At 49.3% G+C, this 21262-nt stretch overlaps 1 protein-coding gene across 1 annotated transcript; it reads left to right on the top strand.

Moving 5' to 3' along the window:
• Positions 1-10118: 10118 nt before the first annotated feature.
• Positions 10119-16428, top strand: LOC307069285 (melanoma-associated antigen D4; the record flags this gene model as incomplete). Its single annotated transcript, XM_079727547.1, has 12 exons — positions 10119-10328; positions 10575-11405; positions 11793-11999; positions 12105-12168; positions 12397-12476; positions 12867-12958; positions 13599-13678; positions 13763-13805; positions 14222-14284; positions 15284-15398; positions 15670-16112; positions 16291-16428. The coding sequence occupies 11 exons, from the start codon at positions 10119-10121 to the stop codon at positions 16102-16104; spliced, it is 2220 nt and encodes a 739-aa protein (XP_079583673.1). The 3' UTR covers positions 16105-16112; positions 16291-16428.
• Between the last annotated feature and the right edge of the window lie 4834 nt (positions 16429-21262).

Below are 21262 nucleotides of genomic sequence, written 5' to 3'. Positions count from 1 at the left end.
TGCTATGGAGGAAGTTTTCAAGGTTCTAAGAGAAAGGAGAAGAGGATAAGTAATTTAAATTGAGGATGAAGTGGTTTGTGGCCAGGAAAGGCCCTCAGGAAGAAGTGATCTTTAAGCTGAGACCTCAGAAATAAGCATGAGGTAGACAGATGAAGAGGAGAAGACAAAGGGTTATCACTTCAGGGTTCCCAGGAGCAGCACTATAAAGTCTCTAAGGCAGTAAGTGGTATGTATGGCTCCCACAGGGCCTAAGAGAAGGTGAGACTAGTTCAAGCAAAGAAGGGTGGGAATACTTTAGGGTCAGACGGTTGAGAAAATCTTATTCCAGCTCATATCACTATTGTCATCATTCTTTCAGGCCAGGCCCCTCACTTGTCATTTATGTTTTCAATCCTTTTCATTCCCATTTTCCACTCCCTCTCTATGCCTCTCATGGAGACAAGGTATTCTAGTTTGTTTTCTAAGTATCCTTTTTCTTTTTTCTTCCAGTTTTTTTCAGATATTTATTGACCTACAGCACTGTATAAGTTTAAGGTATACAGTATAATAATTTGACATAGGTATATCATGAAATGATTACAACAGTAAGTTTAGTGAACATCCATCATCTCACATAGATACAAAAGTAAAGAAATAGAAAAAAATTATCCTTGTGATGATAACTCTGAGGATTTACTCTCATAACTTTCATATATAACGTACAGCAGTTTTAATTATATTTATCACATTGTATATTACATCACTAGTACTTGTTTATCTTGTTACTGGAAGTTTGTACCTTTTGACTGCCTTCATCCAATTCCCCCTCTCCCCACACCCTGCCTGTGGTACCCACAAATCCGATCTCTTTTTTCCATGATTTTGTTTGTTTTGTTTCTTTTTGAAGTACAATTGACCTACAACACCATATTAGTTCCTGGTACACAAAATAGTGATTGTATATTTCTATATACTTCAAAATGATCACCACAATAAGTCTAGTTGTCATCTGTCACCATACAAAGCTATTATGTAATTATTGACTATATTCCCCACACTGTACATTTCATCCCTGTGACTCATTTATTTTGTAACTGAAAGCTTGTATCTCTTAATCTCCCTCAGTTATTTCTCTTTTCCTCCAAACCTCCTCCCCTCTGACAACTACCTGTTTGTTCTCTGTATCTATGACTCTGTTTCTCTTTAGTATTGTTTGTTCATTTGTTTTGTTTTTTAGATTCCACATATAAATGATATCATACAGTATTTGTCTTTCTGTGTCTGAGATTGTTCACTTAGTGTAACACCCTCTAGGTCCATCCGTGTTGTTGCAAATGGCAAGATTTCATTCATTTTAATGGCTGAATATTCCATTGTATATATACCACACCTACTTTATCCATTTATCTATTGATGAGCACTTAGGTTGTTTCCATATTTTCACTATTGTAAATAATGCTGCAATGAACATAGGGATGCATATATCTTTTCAAATTAATGTTTCTTTTTTCTTTGGAAAAATACCCAGAAGTAGAATTACTGGATTGTATGGTACTTTTATTTTTAATTTTTTGAGAAAGCTTCATACTGCATTGGCTGCACCAATTTACATTCCCACCAAAGTCCACAGGGGGCCCTTTATTTTCTCCACATCCTTGCCAACACTTGTTATTTGTTGTCTTTTGATGATAGCTATTCTGACAGGTGTGAGGTGATATATCATCATGGTTTTGATTTGCATTTCCCTGATGATTAGTGATATTGAGCATCTTTTCATGTTTGTTGGTCATCTGTATGTCTTCTTTGGAAAAATGTCTATTCAGGTCCTCTGCCTATTTTTTAATCGGGTTTTTTTGATGTTGAGTTGTATGAGTCCTATAAATATTTTGTATATTAACCCCTTACCCAATATATTGCTTGCAAATATCTCTTCCCATTGAGCAGGCTGCCTTTTAGTTTTGTTGACAGTTTCCTTCACTTTGCAAAACCTTTTTAGCTTCATGTGGTCCCATTTGTTTATTTTTATGTTTGTTTACCTTGCCTGAGACGACATATCCAGAAAAATATTACTAAGAGTGATGTTAAAGACCGTACTGACTATGTTTTCTTCTAGAAGTTTTATGGTTTCAGGTCTTACATTTAAGTCTTTAATCCATTTTGAGTTTATTTTTGTATATGGTGTGAGAAAATTAACCAGTCTGATTCTTCTGCATGTAGATGTCCAGTTTTCCCAACACCATTTATCAAAGAGACTGCCTTTTCTCCATTGTATATTCTTGCCTCCTTTGTCATAGATTAATTGCCCATATAACTGTGGCTTTATTTCTAGGCTCTCTATTCTGTTCCATTTATCTATGTGCCTGCTTTTGTGCCAGTACCATACTGTTTTGATGAATGTAGCTTTGTAGTGTACTTTGAAATCAGAGAGTGTGTTACCTCCAGTTTTGTTCTTCTTTCTTAAAATTGCTTGGCTATTTGGATTCTTTTGTATTTCCATATGAATTTAGAACTATATAGTCTATTTATTTAGGTCTTCTTTAATTGTTCTCATCAATGTCTTAATATTTTCAAGTAAAATGTTGCTCAGCTTTTGTCACATCTACCCTTATATAATTCTTCTTTTTATGCTCTTGTGAGTGGTATTTTTGCTATTGGAAATGGTATTTAAAATTTCATTTTCTTGATTATTTCTGTTGTATAAATTTCCATTGATTAGAATAAAGTTATTGAATATTAACATAAATTTTTAATATTAGTGAGATAATTAACACTAATTTTCTCATTCTTGATATTGGTAATTCATGCTTTCTTTCTTTTATTTCCCTGATTATTCTGGATAGAGGCTTATCAGTTGTACTGATATTCTTAAAGATCAGATTTGATCTCTTTAATTTCCTCTGTTTCTTTTTTTTGTTGTCTACTTCAGTGGCTGCTACACTTTCCATTATTTCCTTTCTTCTGCTATTTTGGTTTTAATTGTATCTGCATTCTTTTTTCTAAATATTGAAATTTAAATGATTGATTTAATTCTGATTTTTAAATATAGGCATTTTGTGCTATAAATTGGTTTCTAAGGACTGCTTTAGGTGCATCCTACAAATTTTAATAAGTTGTACTTCATTTTCATTCAGTTCAAATTACTTTCTAAATTTCATTTTTATTTCTTTCACCAATGTGTTATTGAAGAGTATGTTATACCGTTTGCAAATATTTTGGGAATTTTACAGATACATTCCTGTTAGTTACATCTAATTTAATTTCATTGTCCTTCAGGAAAATCCTTTAGGTGATGTTAATTCTTTCATTTGTAAGATGTATTTATGGCCCAGAATATTGTCTATCATGGTAAATTTTCATGTACATATGAAAACAATGTGTGTTCTTTTTTTCTGTTACGGATAGTGCCCTTAAAATGGAGAACAGTATGGAGGTTCCTTTTAAAACTGAAAATAGAGCTACCATATGATCCAGCAATCCCACTCCTAGGCATATACCCAGAGAAAACCATAATTCAAAAAGATACATGCACCCCAGTGTTCATTGCAACATTATTCACAATAGCCAGGACATGGAAGCAACCTAAATGTCCATCAACAGAGGAATGGATAAAGAAGATGTGGTACATATATACAATGGAATATTACTCAGCCATAAAAAGAATGAAATAATGCCATTTGCAGCAACATGAATGGACCTAGAGATTGTCATACTGAGTGAAGTAAGTCAGACAGAGAAAGGCAAATATCATATGATATCACTTATATGTGGAATCTGAAAAAAAAGTCTACAAATGAACTTATCTACAAAACCAAAATAGAGTTACAAATATAGAAATAAACTTACGGTTACCAGGGAGTAAGGAAGGGAGGGATAAATTGGAAGATTGGGACTGACACATACACACTACTATATATAAAATAGATAATAAATCAGGACCCACTGTATAGCACAGGGAACTCTATTCAATACTCTGTAATAGCCTATATGGGAAAAGAATCTAAAAAAGAGTGGATATATGTATTTGTATAACAGATTCACTTTGCTGTACACTTGAAAGTAATACAACACTGTAAATCAATTACACCTCAATAAAATTTTTAAAATGTTAATTAGATTAATTTGAGTGATAGCATTTCAAGCATTCTATACACTTACTGATGTTTTTTGTCAACTTGTTCAACTGTGGAGAGAAAAGACAAATCTCTGACCCTAATTGTGGATTTTTCTTTCTTTCATATATTTCTAAATTCCGTTTTTAGGTGTATAAACATTTAGAATTTTTATGCTCTCTTGATGAATTGGCCTCTTTAGGCAATCATAAATATAAACAATCCTCTTATAAATGATCCTCTTTATCCCTGACAATACATTTTATTCTGAAATCTGCTTTATCTGATATTAATATATCCATTACAGCCTTGTTTGGATTATTAGTAGCATGATATATCTTTTCCCATACTTTTACTTTTAACCTATATGTACAATGGGATTCATGTACACTGCATATAGCAGGATCCTTTTAAAATCCAATTTATCATGCCCCACATCGTATGTTATTAAGGAAATGCAAATTTTAAAAATGAGATACCACTACACTCTTATTAGAATGGCCAAAATCCAGAACACTGGCAATACCAAATGCCTGCAAAGATGTGTATCAACAGGAACTCTCCTTCATTGCTGGTGGGAATTCAAAATCATATAACCACATTGAAAGACAGTTTGACAGTTTCTTATAAAATTAAACCTATTCTGACCATGTAGTCCAGCAATCGTGCTCCTTGGTATTTACCCAAATGAGCTGAAAGTTTATGTCCACAGAAAAACCTGCATATGCATATTTATAGCACTTTTATTCACAATGCTGTAACTTCGGAAGAAACCAAGATGTACTTCAGTAGGCGAATGGATGAACAAACTGTGACACATCCAGACAATGGAATATTATTCAGCACTAAAAAGAAATGAACTATCAAGCCCTGAAAAGACATTCAAGAACCTTAAATGCATATTACCCAGTGAAAGAGGCCAATCTGAAAAGTGTATATACTGTATGATTCCACTATATGACATTCTGGAAAAGGCAAACCTATAGGGACAGTTTAAAAATCAGTGGTTACTAGCAATTAGGAGAGAGGGAGGGATGAATATGTGGAGCACAGAGGATTTGGGAGGCAATGAAATTATTCTGTATGATACTGTAGTGGTGGCTACATGTTGTCCAAACCCATGGAATGTACAACAGCAAAAATGAGTCCTAATGTAAACTATACACTTTGGGTGATAATGATATTGCAGTGTAGGTTCATTGATTGTAAGAAGTACACCCCTTTGGTGCAGGATGTTGACAGTGGAAGAGTCTCTGTCTCTGTGGGGGCAGGCAGTATATGGGATGGCTCTGTAATTTCTTCTCAATTTTGCTATGAGCCTAAAGCTACACTAAAAAATAAACTCTATTTGAAAGAGAAAGGAGTCCAATTTTAAACAAATCGTATTTAATATGGTTACTGATATGGTTGGATTTAAAGCTGTCATGTTAATTTTTTTCTATTTTCTCATCTGCTGTTTTATTTTTTCTCTTTTAAAACATTTTAAATTAAATGAGCATTTCATGATTCCATTTATCTCCCATATAGGCTTATTAGCCTTAATTCTTTGGATAGATACGTTAGTGTTTATAGTTCATGCTTCTTTAATGTATCACAATGTACCTCCAAGTAATATTGTACCACTTCACATGTAGATTTAGAATCTTACATACACTTATATTCCCCCATCCTTGTGCTATTATTTTCCAAGAAGCTAATTCCACATAAGTTATGACTCCACAATGCTTTATGAATTTTTGCTTTACATCATTAATAATAAAATATTCTTAAATGTGAAAATTAATAGTTTATATCTACTTTCATATCTACCATTTCCATTATTGTTTACTCATTTATGTAGACCATATTTCCATTTACAATCATTTTTCTTGTGCCTGAAGGACATCCTGTAACATTTCTTGTAGGGTAAATCTACTGATGATTAATTTTTTCAGCTTCAGTATGTATGAAAAACTTTTATTTCAACTTCATTTTTAAAAAGATATTCATTGACTATACAATTCTGATTGGACAATTATTGTTTCACTATTTTAAAAATGGTATGCCACTTTCTTCTGACTTGCATTGTTCCTTATGAGAAGTGTCCTCTAATTCTTATCTTTGTTCCTCTTAATGATTCTATATTTTCTGGTTTTATACATGTCTAGGAATAAAAGTAAAACCCTGGGGAAGCAAATTGGAAAAATATCATGCATTAACTGTGCATAATAACTTGGATACATATTAAAGCATAAGGGTCACTGAAAAAAAATTAAAAACCAGGATGGATACTTATACTTGCAACCACGACGAATTAACAGGAATCCGATGTGCTCTGCCACCTAAATATCTATAAACCAAAGAAGTTATAGAGCTTTACGTCGTGGCTCCACGAGCCACGCAGGACATTGATCCCCAAGATAAGGGAAATTAAAAAGGCGATCCCAAGGATTGCCCAATTCTCCCCAACTTCTTGCCTGGATACAATTTACAGGCTGTGGCACAGGGAGATTGAACACAAACAGAGGTGAATAAGTGAAGGAGACAGAGCTGAGAATTCCAAGAGGCCAATGTGACTAGAATATTCTGGGAGTAATAGAGGGGAGAGAGCTGCACAGTGAGGTAGCCCTGGAGAGCTGCAGAGGTTTCCCATCTGGGTGCAGTGTATGAGAAAAGGGCAGTGGTGGTAGCTGACTTCCATTTTCTGGAGTGAGTAGTTGTGCGGATCATGGTGCCATTTACTGAGATTGTGAAGATGGGAGTTTTAAAAACAAGAGGGATGAGGGACGTGAGTGTGTGGGAGGGGTGGATATAGCAATACCACAGTGAGACAGACTCACTGTGAGGAGCCCTTGAAACATCCAAGTGGAGATGTCAAGTAGACGAATGAATATATGGATTTGGATCTCAAAGCTGAAGCTCGAACTGGGGTTGTAGATTTAGGAGTTGTAAGCATATTAGCATATATAGTTAAAGCATCTAGCATATAGAGGGGCTGGTATAAAAACGAATACAATAGAAGTTCTCATCATAAAAAATTGTAACTATGTGTGATGATGGATGTTAACTCGACTTATTGTGGTGATCATTTCACAGTATATACAAATATTGAATCATGATGTTGTACACCCGAAACTAATGTAATGTTATATGTCAATTATATCTCAAGTAAAAAAAAGAAAAAATAAGAATAAAAAATAAAATAAAGCGAATATAAAAGTCCACTACGGATTTTGTAAAAAAAAAAAAAAGCACAGTTTCAAAATGAGATGGGAACATAGCATTTTCTATTAGCACATAGCGGTTTGTCAAGGCTTTCGCTTCTAAGGTCTGGTCACGTCCCACAGAAACGTGTTGCACAGGAAGGGCTGAGAGACACAAGCAGCTGACAGGGAAGGTTGCTATGCAACAGCTGAGGAAAGCCATCCAGACAGGCAGAATTGATGTTGGTCACTGGAGAGTAAAAGCTCTGATCCTTGCAATAGCTTCCAGTCAGACACAGGGGTGGAGACCTGGAGAGGCTGATATAAAAACGAATATAAAAGCCCACTATGTTTTTTAGTAAAAAAAAAAAAAAAAAGAAGTGCAATTTGAGATGGGATCATAGCATTTTCTCCAGTCATTCTGGAAGCGCAGCAGCATGTGTGTCCTTAGGTAGGACCCCAGTAAGTTCTCCTTTTGCTTCACATTTTGCATATTGAGAAACCGGGCTCAGAGATGTCCAGTGACCCAAGCGGGCTTTCACACAGCTAGCGACAGACTGGCCCAACACTCCGTCCCTGGAATTCGGAAGTCCAGCCCAGCTTCTATCCACAGGACCACAGCTGCCCCAGGCCCCAGCCATGGAAGGAACCAGGACAAACATTTACTCTGAATCAGGGCTTGCCATGGCTCAGACACACAAGTGCCTGATTGTCCTGGCCGCTCCAGTGGGCACCAGGAAGGCCTCAGGGGCAGCGTGTTTGTGCCACTCACAGCGAAGAGGCCTGACAGTCGGAGCAGGGAGTGGACCCCAAGGAGCAATTCTCACACCTGGATGGACCCACATAGAGCAGGCAAGGGGTGGGCCTGGGGCTCCTGCCTGTTCCCCCTGGAATGCAGAGCGTGAAATTAGGTCTCAGAGAACAGAAAGCTGGCTTGTTGGGACAGATGTTGACAGGGCAGGAGAGGTGGGGTGGATCTGCTGCACAAACTGAAGAAGGGAGGGTGCCTCAGTCCCCGGGGCCAGTGCTAACGGAACATGGATTTTGGAGTCAGCGAGACCCCGGCCCAAATTCTGCATTTTCAACTTGCTGGCTCTGTGGCCTCGTCTAGTTCGTGCGATGTGTCTGTCTGCGCCTCAGCTTCCTGATCTGTAAAATGGGGATGCTGACATCCACCTCCCAGGGCTGCTGTGAGAGGAAGATAATGCCCAGCACAGCTCAGGCTGTGACACACAAGCTGCATGAAGAGTGGCTGGGGAAGCAGATGTTCCCAGTGTGTCTGGGGGCCCTAGAGATGGATAGTGGAGGGGAACACAAAGGGAACTGGTGTCCTCTCGCCATTTCCATTTCTCTTGCTGCAGTTGCAGACTGGGCTAGAGACCTCTGTGTTGGTGACCTAGGGGTCACGCTGGGGAAGCAGGGCTCAGTGTATTCCAGACCACACTGGAGGAGCTTAGAGGCAAGGGGGAGGGCAGGGCTGAGAAGCATTGTGCAAAAGTCGGGGGACTGAGGGTATATGATGGATGGGTTGAAACCACAGTACAGGGTGTGAGTGCCCGCGCCTGCGATCGGGGGCGCGGAGGAGGAGGTGGGGAACGGTGAGGGGAATCTGGCGGGAAGGAGAAAACGCCCCCCACCCCGCCCACCCACTGGCGGAATCGCATGCGCACAGGGGACCTGGTGGGAAAGGCTTTTGTTGGGAAAGCGGGCCGGCTGGAGGGGTCCGCGCATGCGCCGGCTGCCCAGCCGCGCGGCGGGGGCGGGGGGGTAGTGCGCGGAGAAAAGGGGCGGGGTGGTCGGAGCTGCTGTGCTGGCAGCAGTAGGCGAGGGCGCGGCTGCGGGGTTCCTGGTGCTGAGGACGGACGCCATTGGAGCCCCAGGGAAGGTAAGGATCCAGCCCCAGACAAGGCCGGGGGAGAGAGCGAGTGGAACGAGGGTACGCTGTGCCCTCCCTGTACCCAATCCCCCGCCCCCGGATCTGAACAAAGCCCAAGCACGCAGAACCTGAACCCCGTTAGACCCGCGGTCTAGATAGGAACCGCCCCCCTCCACCACCGCCAGACGTAGGCTCCCCGATCCGAGCCCTACTTACACCGGAGCCCACCATCCGAACCCCTTTAACAGACCCGTGTGCTCCGTGCTGAGCTTCCTTAGAGCGGAGGCCCCACCTCCACCCCAACCACTCTGCGATCAACCCAGTGGAACTGAACGCTTTGCCCCCTTCCTGGAGTTGCAGTCCTGGCCTCTGAGACCTCCAGCGCTCCAGTTCGAGCCTCACCTAGCCCGAAGACCCCCACCCCATCCACCTTGAGCGCTCCTGTATGAGCCCAACCTAGACCTGAATCAGCTGAATCCCCCCCACCGGCACTTAGAGGGTCCCTGGGATTCATTTTCCCAGAGCTTTCAGCGGTCCCCGTTTGTCTCAGCCCTCTCATGTCATCTCCTCCCCACCGTCCTGGCCCCCTGCTCCAGGCATTAAATTCAGGCGCTTTATTTCTCCCTCTCTCAACGCATCTCCTATGGGACTCTTTGGACTCAAGCCCGCCAGTGCACCCCCTGTTCGAATCCAGCCGCTGGGCCGGGGAGCCTGCCTGTCCTAAACTCCCCTTTCAGTGTAGGGTCTCCTCCGACCTCCTCTATCCTTCTCTTAGGGCTCTGTCTCTGAGGGAATCTACCCCAGCAGCCCTCACTCCCCCACCCACCCCGACCTTATACTGCCTGGTAACCTGATGATTGCAGCCCCCCACTTCCTGAGAGATCCGGCCTCCTGCTGGGTCCCGCCCCCTCCCCCTGAAGAAGGCTCCCCGTCCCTCTCAGGCTGAGCTCTCTTCTCCTTGGGACCCCCAGCATGGCTGAGGGAAGCTACCGCAAAGAATCTGAAGGGTACAACGTTGAAGACATGGACGAGGGTAGTGATGAAGTCGGGGAGGAAGACATGGTTGAAGGCAACGACTATGAAGAATTTGGTGCTTTTGGAGGCTACGGAGCCCTCACCAGCTTTGACATCCGTATCCTCAGAGCCTTTGGGAGCTTGGGTCCAGGCTTTCGCATCTTAGCGGTGAGGCCCCTTGTCGGCCACCTGCTAGCCCTGGGCCTTCCCTCCTGCGACGTCAGGGAGGCTGGGAGGAGGGGGTGGGTGAAGGCTGGAGTTGAATGGGGAAGGACTGTCCAGCTTCACCAGACCTTCCCTCTCCTGCTGGGAGAAAGCGGGGTTTGGGAGGGTCCGGGGGCTGGCCGGGGGCTGGCCAGCACAGGGCGAGTGTGTACAGCTGTCTGCCTTGCCCTCCCCTCCCTGGTCTTGCAGAATGAGCCCTGGGAACTTGAAAACCCTATGCTGGCCAGGACTCTGCTGGAGGCATTTCGGATGGATCCAGAAACACTTGCCAACGAGCCGGCTGCCCGTGCTGCCAACGTAGCCCGGGCCGCCTCCTCTAACCAAGCTGCTCGGGCCGCTGCTGCTGCTGCCCGTGCCACCTACCATCAGGTGGTCGCTAACCACTCAGTGGCCACAGACCAGGGCTCAGGAGGCGATACCCAGCCCATGACATCCGCTGCCGAGGCTCAGGCAGCCACCCTTGAGACAAGCCTTGCTTCTCCGCACAGCTCCCAGACGCTAGTCAAGAGCGAGATGGCCACCCCAGGGGCTCCAGCAAGGTCCACGCAGCCCCAGACATCCTCCCGGGCCCAGGAGGCTGCTGCCGAGGGCCCTAGTACGGCCTGTGCTTTCTCCCAGGCCCCGCGTGCCAGTGAGATGGATGCCCCCCGGCCCAAAACAGCCTTCCTGGGTCAGAACGATGTCTTTGATTTCACCCAGCCGGCAGGTGTCAGTGGCATGGCCTTCCCACGCCCCAAGAGACCTGCCCCGGCCCAAGAGGCTGCCACAGAGGGCCCCAGTGCTGCCTCCGGGGGGCCCCAGGCAGCCTCTGCCGGGGAGGGGGCAGCCACCCGGCCAAAGACGACCAAGTCTGGGAAGGCTCTCGCCAAGACTCGGTGGGTGGAGCCTCAGAATGTTGTGGCAGCAGCTGCTGCCAAGGCCAAGATGGCCACGAGCATCCCTGAGCCTGAGGGTGCAGCTGCCACCTCTCAGCAGAGTGCGGAGCCCTGGGCCAGGATGGGAGGCAAGAGGACAAAGAAGGTGAGACCTGCGTGCTGCCTCCAGCCCCCCTTGCTCCCCTGCTTTCTGTGCCCTCGCCTCTCCCTGCCTCCTCCTCTCCCTCCCCGCATCCCCTCCCCTCCCCTCCCCTCCCCTCCCCTCTCCTTCCCTCCCCTCTGCTCTCAGCTTGTGCATGTTTCTCCAAGACAGGTTCACGTGCATGTTTTTACTCCACGTAGTCCCTACCCTCGGGCCTGGAGGGAGAAGCAGGTTGGCTCAGTGCCTGGCACTTAGTAAGCACTCGGCACGTGTCATCCGTTGTTCCTACTACCCTTACCTCCAAGTACGTGCTCTGGTTAAGATGTGTGCCAGGTGCTTTTGCACGGGCAGCCTGGTAGCCCTGAGTCTCTCCTCTGTCTAATGGTACAGTCCAAGCACCTGGATGACGAATATGAGAGCAGCGAGGAGGAGAGAGAGCCTCCTGCGGTCCCCCCGACCTGGAGGGCATCGCAGCCCCCACTGACGACTGTGCGGCCTCAGATGGCCCCTCGGCCCCCCATGGCCCTGAGGTCCCAGGTACCCTCAAGGCACGTACTGTGCTTGCCACCCCGCAATGTGACCCTTCTGCAAGAGAGGGTAAGAAGCCTGCCCTTCCCCCATCTCGCTTGTCTCCTCCCTTGCGGGGCTGTTCTTTGAGGTCGCCCACGCCTTGGTCTCCCCGTGTGCTCCCTCCTTCTCCAGGCAAATAAGTTGGTGAAATATCTGATGATTAAAGACTACAAGAAGATCCCCATCAAGCGCTCAGGTGGGCAACCTGTGCCCCCTCCCTGAGCTCTGCCCTTCCCCCCTCCCACAACCCTGCCCTGTGGGCCTCCCATCAGGTGCCCCCCCACACACAGAAGGCCTGGCTGATGGCCGCATTTGCACGGTGTGGGGTCCTGAGCGTGCTCCCTTCAGCAGGGCTGACAGAAAGGCTGCAGCTCTGTGGCCCCTGCTCAGCCTCGGTGCTTTGCCCACCCCTCCCCTCCTGCAGACATGCTGAAGGATGTCATCCGAGAATACGACGAACATTTCCCTGAGATCATTGAACGAGCGACGTACACTCTGGAAAAGGTGGGTGCGGGGCCGGGGGCAGCTCTGTGGAGCAGGGGCCGCAGGGAACCCTTGCCCCCTGCATCCCCTCGAGGCCCAAGGGCAGGACTACGTGCTCTGGAAGGAAGCCCTCCCCGGCCTCTCCACCTGGGAGCTTCCTCTGCCTGCCTCCTTCCCTCCTTCTTGCGCTTCGTGCTCTCTGAGTATCTGTGGTCTCCTGAGGTGGATGCCATTGTCTCAGCCAGCGTCAGTGCTCCCAGAGGGCACTTCCTCTGCGGCCCCTCTTCTTCCTCCTCCCCCAGGGCTTGGGGATCCCCGCCGAGGAAAAGTTCTAACGGGGAATTGAGTGACTGCCTGCAGGACACCCAGCATGGATGTTTGATCTCACATTCTGTTTTCTCCCCCATGTAGAAGTTTGGGATCCACCTGAAGGAAATCGACAAGGAAGAACACCTCTACATTCTTGTCTGCACACGGGATTCGTCAGCCCGCCTCCTGGGAAAGTGAGAGAGCACAGGAGGGTGGTGGCCTTCCTTGGTGGTGCCTCCCCGCTCCTCTCAGAGAAACAGGAATGTGGGGTTGGTGGGCCTAGCACGGCTCCCACCCAGGGTTAGCAGTGCTGAGCAGTTAAGGGCTGGCAGGGCCAGTAGCCTGGGCCGAGGATTTGCTGCTCTCCGGGTTTCGCCCCTGCCCACCCTTCCCCACCCCCATCTTCCTAGGAAAGCAAGCTCCTTGGTTGCCTCTCCCTGCTAAGGTCCTGGCCAGGGCTTGGCAGAGTGGGCCTCGGGAGGCGGACGGGGGTGTGGGGGTGCTCTCCAGTGGACTTGTGCTCCCGACACAATGCGCAAAGGCCAGGGAAGGTCCGGATGTGCCTCTGGACACAGGGTTGCCAACCGTTTGCTCCCTGCCTAACCCCATCCTCGGCAGAGCCCTGGGAGGAGGTGTTAGCATCCCCATTTGATGGATGAAGGGACTCAGTCTCAGGCCGAGGAATGAATTGTCTGGACCAGGTAGCGCAAGCCATACAGAGTGGGAGGAACTGCCCTGTAGCCCAGCAATCTGGGAGAGGCTAGTTGAGTGAGCCGGCTGTGGTCCCCCCGGGCAAATGGCTGCTGGACAGGCTCCCTCTTTCTACACCTTCAGGACCAAGGACACTCCCAGGCTGAGTCTCCTCTTGGTGATCCTGGGCGTCATCTTCATGAACGGCAACCGTGCCAGCGAGGGTGAGTGGCTGGGCCTGCAGCTGGGGGGTTGCCCGCCGTCTCACCTCCGTGTGCTAAACTCTTGTACCTCATCTCCCCTCGCAGCTGTCCTCTGGGAGGCACTACGCAAGATGGGACTGCGCCCCGGGTATGATTGGGGTCTCTCGGCTCCCACTCCTCAGTGTGTCTGTCCTTGGGCACAAGAGGCCCCGGGATTGCAGTGGCCTAGTGGTCTCTGCGGGGCGTGGCGTCCTGGACTAGGTAGAGCGCAAAGGGTCCCACCAGGGTGCGTGGGGAAACGGTCCTGAACTCTGAGCACCCCCTCTGCTCCGTGTGCCTTCCCTGTTCCCAGATGAGAACTAAGAGAAACCATCGGACCTGGGGGCTCCGTCAAACCCCTCCCTGGGGCATCGCTGACAAGTGGCCGTCTGGCCTCTGCTGCCGGCCCAGGCGTCCATGGGGACACCCCACAGGCTGGGAAGCTCTCAGTCCTGCTGGGAGTGCTCCGGCCCAGCCCGGGCACTGCCACTGTCTCTAGTCATGCGTTCCTTTCCTTGCACTCAGGGTGAGGCACCCATTCCTGGGCGATCTGAGGAAACTCATTACAGAGGACTTTGTGAAGCAGAAGTGAGTATCGACTGAGTTCACTTTGCCTCCCACTCAGGCCTTCCTCGTGTGCTGCTCTGGCTGAGGAAGCCATTCCCCAGCCCATGTCTTAACACCAGAGGGATGGGTGTCTGGTGTGAGTGTGGGGTGGGGGGGAATGTGAGTGTTGGGGGGAGGGCAATTCCAGGGAGGCTTGGGGAAAGGGAGCACATGCTGACTGCGAGCACCGGGTTGGGTGGAACAGCCCACATCTCGTTCGGCACCTGCCCTCTTGGCAGTGTCCCCGGCTTTACATCTCAGGAGCCTGGGGCTCAGAGAGTGGAAGCCTGACATGGCCCAGGCTGAGATAAGGCCCATTTGGGCCTGGAGCCCAGCCCCGCTGACCTTCTAGCCCAGGCCCACCCCATCCTCGGTGCTTGGAGATCTCGTGTGCCCTCACACAGGCCCATATGCATGTTCACCACCAACCCTTCCCGCCCCCCGCACCACACACACACACACACACACACACCCACACACCCACCCAGAGATGGTCGAGAGTATGCATGGAGTCCACTGCTGTTGGTTGACTGTTTCTTCCCGTACAGTCATTTTCTAGGGTGGACTGTCCCAGGGTTCAGCCACGCCACGGACGAGCCCCATGGTTGGGTGTACTCAGAGCAGGGGGCCTGAAGAAATGGCTCCTCTGTTTACAGCATACGCCACAGGAACCTGGGTTATTGTGACAAAGGGCACAAAACTCGTGGCCTTCCTATGAACAAATACCCTACACGTGCCCCCTGCACCTCCATATGCCTGCTGGGCAGGACCAGTGGCCTATGGGTGTGAGCACCTCAGTTTTGGAGGCAGTAACCCCTGGGAGTGAGTGTGGGAGTGAAGCAAGGGCTGCGGGGCCAGGGCAGGCCTCCTGCGGCAGCCAAGCTGCAGCCTCGGGGCTGGGAAGGGGCCACCTGGGAGCCACTGGTGCAGCAACAGGTCTGCCTGGCTGGAAGCAGAAGTTTATTTTCCTCTCTCATGCAGGTACCTGGAATACAAGAAGATCCCCAATAGCAGCCCACCTGAGTATGAGTTCCTCTGGGGCCTGCGCGCCCGCCACGAGACCAGCAAGATGAGGGTGCTGAGATTCATCGCCCAGGTAAGGCAGAGCCTGTGTTCTGGCTGGAGTTTCCCATACCTCGTTGGTTGGCTGAGGCCCAGAAAGGTTCCTAAGTCACTGACACAAGTTCACAGACGTAGTGAGTGGGTGGGGCGAAATCCCAGGTCTGGCACAGAATCATGGGAGCCCGATTCCAGTCGTGTGGGTTTCTATCATGACTTTGCAAAGCGCTCAGGAGGGCGTATGGCAGGAAGCAGGTGCTGAGCGAGGTGGGGTAGCTGTTCCGACGGCTGCTGTTCTTCCACCGCAGTATCAGAACCGAGACCCCCGGGAATGGAGGGCTCATTTCTTGGAGGCTGTGGATGATGCTTTCAAGACGATGGATGTGGATATGGCTGAGGAACATGCCAGGGCCCAGATGAGGGCCCAGATGAACATCGGGGAGGAAGCTCTGATTGGCCGGTGGAGCTGGGACGACATACAGGTCGAGCTCCTGACCTGGGATGAGGATGGAGATTTTGGCGACGCCTGGTCCAGGATCCCCTTCGCTTTCTGGGCCAGATACCATCAGTACATTCTGAACAGCAACCGTGCCAACAGGAGAGGCACCTGGAGGGCTGGCGTCAGCAGTGGCACCAATGGTGCGGCCAGCACCAGCATGCTCGATGGCCCCAGCACCAGCTCCACCATCCGGACCAGAAACGCCGCCAGAACCAGTGCCAGCTTCTTCTCCTGGATTCAGTAAGATTGGAGGTCATTAGATGAGACTCTGAAGGATGGGGTGTGGACGGACTGGGAGGAGTCAGGGGAAGGCCTGGGGTGTCGTGGAGGACGAGGAGAGCCTGACGGGACACTCAGTTTGTCCTTCCTGTCCCTCACGGTTCACCTGTACTGACCCTTGTGTTCTGGCCTTTGTGTCTCCCGGTTCCAGGCAGCGCTGAGGAGCTGCAGCAGTCCCCTGCCGAGCCAGAGTGCCTCCTCTGCCGCCTCCCCGACAGGGCACTCTAGGCAGCCGCTCCCCGGCCGTGGAAGACGGCATGACGCGCGCTCTGCCCTTCCTGCTTCCCTGTGTGCTTTTTGTCGTGCTGTCGTGTTTTGGGTATCAGTGTTGCATTAAAGTTGCAAAATCAGTCGGACGTCTTCTCCTTTTCCTGGGCAGGTGAGGCTCTGAGTGGCCGGTGGTCAGGCCCTCTGGGACAGGCGGGGGCCGCCTCTCCCTAAAAGGCAGGCGGGTGTGGCTGTGTCAGGCACTGGGAGGCGTGGAGATGCCAGCTGCGTGTGGAGGCCAAGAGTTTCCAGGGGCTCCGGTCCATACGGTTTCATGATTTCCTACACTGTGTGGCCCCGGTTAAATGCCAGTGGGGGTCCTCAGGAGAAGGGGTGGGGTGGAGGGCCGTGAGCTGGTGCCACCTTCCCTCCCACCAAGGGACGGGATCCACAGACATCCCCTAGGACCCACCTGCGCCGCATCTCTGGAGGCGCTGTCCTGGAATCCTTCCCTCATCATCCACACCATTTCAGGACCTCCTCCCTCAGACCGAGTCTTAAGGACAATGAGGTAGGCCTCACAGTGACACTCTCACCCCTCTAGCAGGTAGAAGGAGGAGCCATTACTGCCTCGAGAGCAGATTCAGTGAAAGAAAGCTGTAGGCAGACCTGGACAGCCCATTGCCAGTGACCATGACCCGAGGCCCTTTGGGAGGCTCCGGGGCTCTTCTCCATGGAAGCAGGGCTCTCCCGGCGAGGCCAAGGCCAGCCTAGGTCTCTGTGTCTTCAAGGGCTGCGTGATCCCTGTGGGGGCGGAGTCTAGAACTTTCATTCCCCAGGTGCACGACAGTGAGGGCAGAGACACTTTGGAACCCTGGGAAGGACTCCGTAGCAGGAAGGAGCCGTCTGGGGCTTTTCTGGGTCCCCCAGTGACGTCCACAGCTTGGAGGACAAGGCTCCAGGTTAAAAGGAAAGAGAAAGTAGTGTAAGGACCCCAGCCCGCCCAACCCCCCTACCCCCGGCTTGCCTCTTTGCCCCAAGAAGTGGTCTCGCTCCCTCAGCCAGACGCAGATCCTGACCCAGACCCAGCTACATCATTTGCCAGAGCCAGTGGAAGACAAACTGCGGTCACCTGGCTCAAAATGTAGTAACGATCGCAAGAGAGCAGCAGCAGAGCACTGAACCCCTAGTGCAGACCTGCTGAGGCACGGCCAGGGCCGCACCTCCAGGAAGCAGGCTCTGTATGGACCCTCCTCCCCTAAAGACAGGCTTCACACGGGTTTCTGCCTTATTTGTTGCTGCTTTGATTTCTGCCTCCCTGGCTGCGGGCTTGATGCCTGGCCTTGTGGACACTCTGTGATTCCGACAGAGATTCAGGCCACTTCCGGGTGCAGGTTTCCCGGTTGACGGCCCGGGATTTGGGAACCCAGCCCTGGCAGGATGAATGACCCTGGAACGTTTCTGGCTCCCTTGCCTTGGCACCTCCCAGGACCCTGCTGTGCACGCAGTAGGCACCTGCCTTGTCATGGACAACGGTGGGGTACTCACTCACCACAAGCCACAGGGATGAGCTGGAGCACTGTGTGCAGAGGGCACCTGAGATAAGGCAGCTCATCTAGAAAGGAGGAGAGAGCAGCCCTCAGAGACAGGGCGCTGGGGAAGGCACCACCTCCCCGGGCCTCCAGGCTTGCAGCACTCTCCCCTTCCACCCCCTTCCCCATGGTTGTCTTCACCTGGGCCCTGCTCCCCCACACTGTGCAGGGAGCAGTGCTGAGAGCAGGGTGGGGAGGGATGAAGGAGGGCCCTGGAGATCGCAGACAGACCCTGCGTCCCCCAGAAACCTGCCCCTGGAAGGGGTCTGAATCTCTGAGGATGGTCACCTCGGAGGCGGCCGACCTCCTCACACACAGGGCAAACATGAGACCAAGGCAGGCCTCCCTCCCGGCCACAACCTCAGCCCTTCCACGGGCTCCCCACCACAAAGGCCCACAACAGGTCTCAGCAAGTGTTTTCTGAGGCCCTACTATGTGCCGGGGCCGTGGTGAGGTGTGCGTGCACCTTGGCAGCTCCCGCAGCGTTCTCCCCAGCCCAGGCCTGTGCCCTGTGACTCCTGGAACACTTGTTGATGGACAAGCACTCACCGATTCACTTGTTTCCAGTTACTGACCATTATGTATAAAGTTGTTCTGAATATTCGCATGCCACTACTCGTATGGCCTTGACGTCATTCACCAGACAGCCCTGAAGGGAGGTGATGATCAGGCCCATTCCGTGGATGAGGCCACTGAGGATCTGAGGAGGACACTTGTTCCACGTCCCACAACCAGGAAGGGGGCAGTGCTGGGACTCGAGCCCAGGATGCTTTGAGGCCAAATGTGTGCTCTGCCTACTGCCGTCTGCTGCCACTGCCTTCGAGGGACTCACAGTGTTGTGGGGTGACACCCCCAACTCTCACCCCTCTCTCCAGACACCCACCCTCCTCACCACCCAGACAACCCGTACAGCTCCCCATCTCCCTGCACTGAGCCAGCACCCCACCCTTCACGGCCTCCCTGCCCGTGAGGTTCATCATCGTGGGCCTTTAAGACCTGCCACTGCCCACCCAGCCTCCTGACACATCCTCACTCCTGTGTCCTGGAGAAGCCAACGCTTCAGCACCCTCATCAGAAATGGACTCGCACACCTGAGGGTGACACAACAGTCCATTTCCAGGCCAGCTGCCCTAGTATGGGGTTCAGCAAATACATGCAATTTATTTTGAAATGGGTGACCTACCCACGGGTTACAAAGTTCAAGAAGTGAACTGGGGTGCACACAGCCAATGACTACATGAAAGAAGAAAACTATAAAGACTGGATACAAAGAGTTGATGAGGGTGTGAAGCAAATGAACTCCCCTACACTGTCCATAGAAGTCTTCATTTGCAGGAGGCCTCCGGAAAACATGAGGGATTAGAACATGTGACTACTTCAAGCAGCCTGGACGGACGAGACATCAGAGATCAGGTCTAGGCAAATGTGAGCCTTCTGAAAGCAGGGAGGGAAGATGTGGGAAGATGTAGCTTCACTATGAGCAGCGCACTGCTTTTAGCCAGGAATCTGAGAGAGCTGAGAGCCAGATAATCATGGGCCTTTCGGGAAGGCAGCAGCTACAAATGATCTTTAGCTTGTCTCTGAAGCTCTCTAGGACACTGAGGCGTCCCAGCACCCAGAATCAGGACACAGAGGAGGAGCCCTGGGATCAGGCCACCCTCACAAATCTCCTCCTCTTGCTTCCTTTCCCAACACGCTGGGGGGGGAGGGCGCCAAGCACAAGGTTCGGAGGCAGGAGGGACAAGGGCAAGGGCATGAATCAATGCAGAAGGGCTTTCACGATGTCCAGCCTCAGCTGTAGTTTCACATTCTTGTCCGAAGCACGCTTTGTCCTTCTGTGTGTGGCCGGGTTTCGGAGGCCTGCAGAGGCTGGCGAGACTCCCCTGCTTGCTGCCCACAAGGAAAACATTGCAATGCCTGATAAAGCCCTGAATATTTTCCTGATCAGAGGTCCACGTTTTGGGTGTTCGCTCATTTGCAAACTGAGTTCCTCCAAATCAAACTAATAGTCAAGGTTTCTCTTCATAGTGGGGTTTCACTGGCCAACAAAGCTGTATCCATTTAAGTGTACAGTTCCATGGACTTTGACAAATGCTACCATCCACGTAACCACCACCTCAGTCAAGAAAGAGAACATTTCCCATCACCTAATAAAGTTCCGTTGTGCCCCATCCCAGTTAATCCATACCATCCACATCCAGCCTTAGGCAACCACTGATCTCCTCTCTATATTGCTTATAGGTTAGAATGCTGCTTACGAGAGCCTGTTATACACATAAATATGCAATATGTAACCTTTTGTGTCTGCCTATTTTTCCCTCTGCTTCAATGCTTTGGAAATTCATACATGCTGTGGCACATATCAGTAGACTAAATTAAAATTGTTCCAATTCACAAGCTGATTGTCTCTGTTGAAATCACACAAATACACCAAAATCTCCTAGAACGGGTAGGTGAATTTACCCAGAGTGCAAGATACAAGATTACAGCACAAAATCAATCATATTTCTATATACTAGTAAAACAGCATTGGGAGAAATGAAACTTAAGAGAGGAATACCATGTACCACTCACAAATGAGGGTGATTCTTAGTTGTGGATCTAACAAGTGACACATAGTATTTGCATTCTGTAAACTGCAAAACACTGCGGAAAGAAATGAAAGAAGACCTAAATAAATGGAGGAACATACCATGATCATGGATTGGAATATTGACCATAGAAAAGATGTCAGTTCCCCCTAAATTTATCTATAGGTTTAGTGCAATTCCAATGTAAATCCCAGCAGCACGTTTTCGTTTTGTAGGTATAAACAAGCTGATTCTAAAGCCTGTACAGAAAGTAAAAGAAACTAAAATAGCCAAAACAACTGTGACAAGAAGCATAAAATTGGAGTCACATTGAAAACTTATAAAACTACAGTAAACAAAAGTCAGTGTGACAATGGTGAAGCAACAGACACACAGTTAAATAAATCGGAGGGATGATTCCAGAACTAGTTTCACAAAATATGACCAATTCGCTCTGGACCAAGGTGCAAAAGCAATTGAATGAAGAAAGGACTGGCTTTTCAGCATATGTGTGGGAGCAACTGGACATCCATCTAAAAGAAAAAGAACCTCACACCTTGTCCTAAAACCCACTAAAAATGAATCTTAGATATAAGCCAGGAACGTGAAACTGTAAAAGTTGCAGAAGGAAATAACACAAAATCTTCAACCTGGAGTTTGGCAAGGATGTTTCAGGTATGACACACAAAAACTCTTTTCCTCTGTGAAAGGCATTGTTAAGGGTTTGAAAAAACAAATCCCAGGCTGGGAGAAT

Source organism: Hyperoodon ampullatus (assembly GCF_949752795.1).
Source record: "Hyperoodon ampullatus genome assembly, chromosome: X".
NCBI lineage: Eukaryota > Metazoa > Chordata > Mammalia > Artiodactyla > Ziphiidae > Hyperoodon > Hyperoodon ampullatus.
The sequence above is the reverse complement of the archived record's forward strand: the minus strand, read 5'-3'. Positions and strand labels throughout refer to the sequence as shown.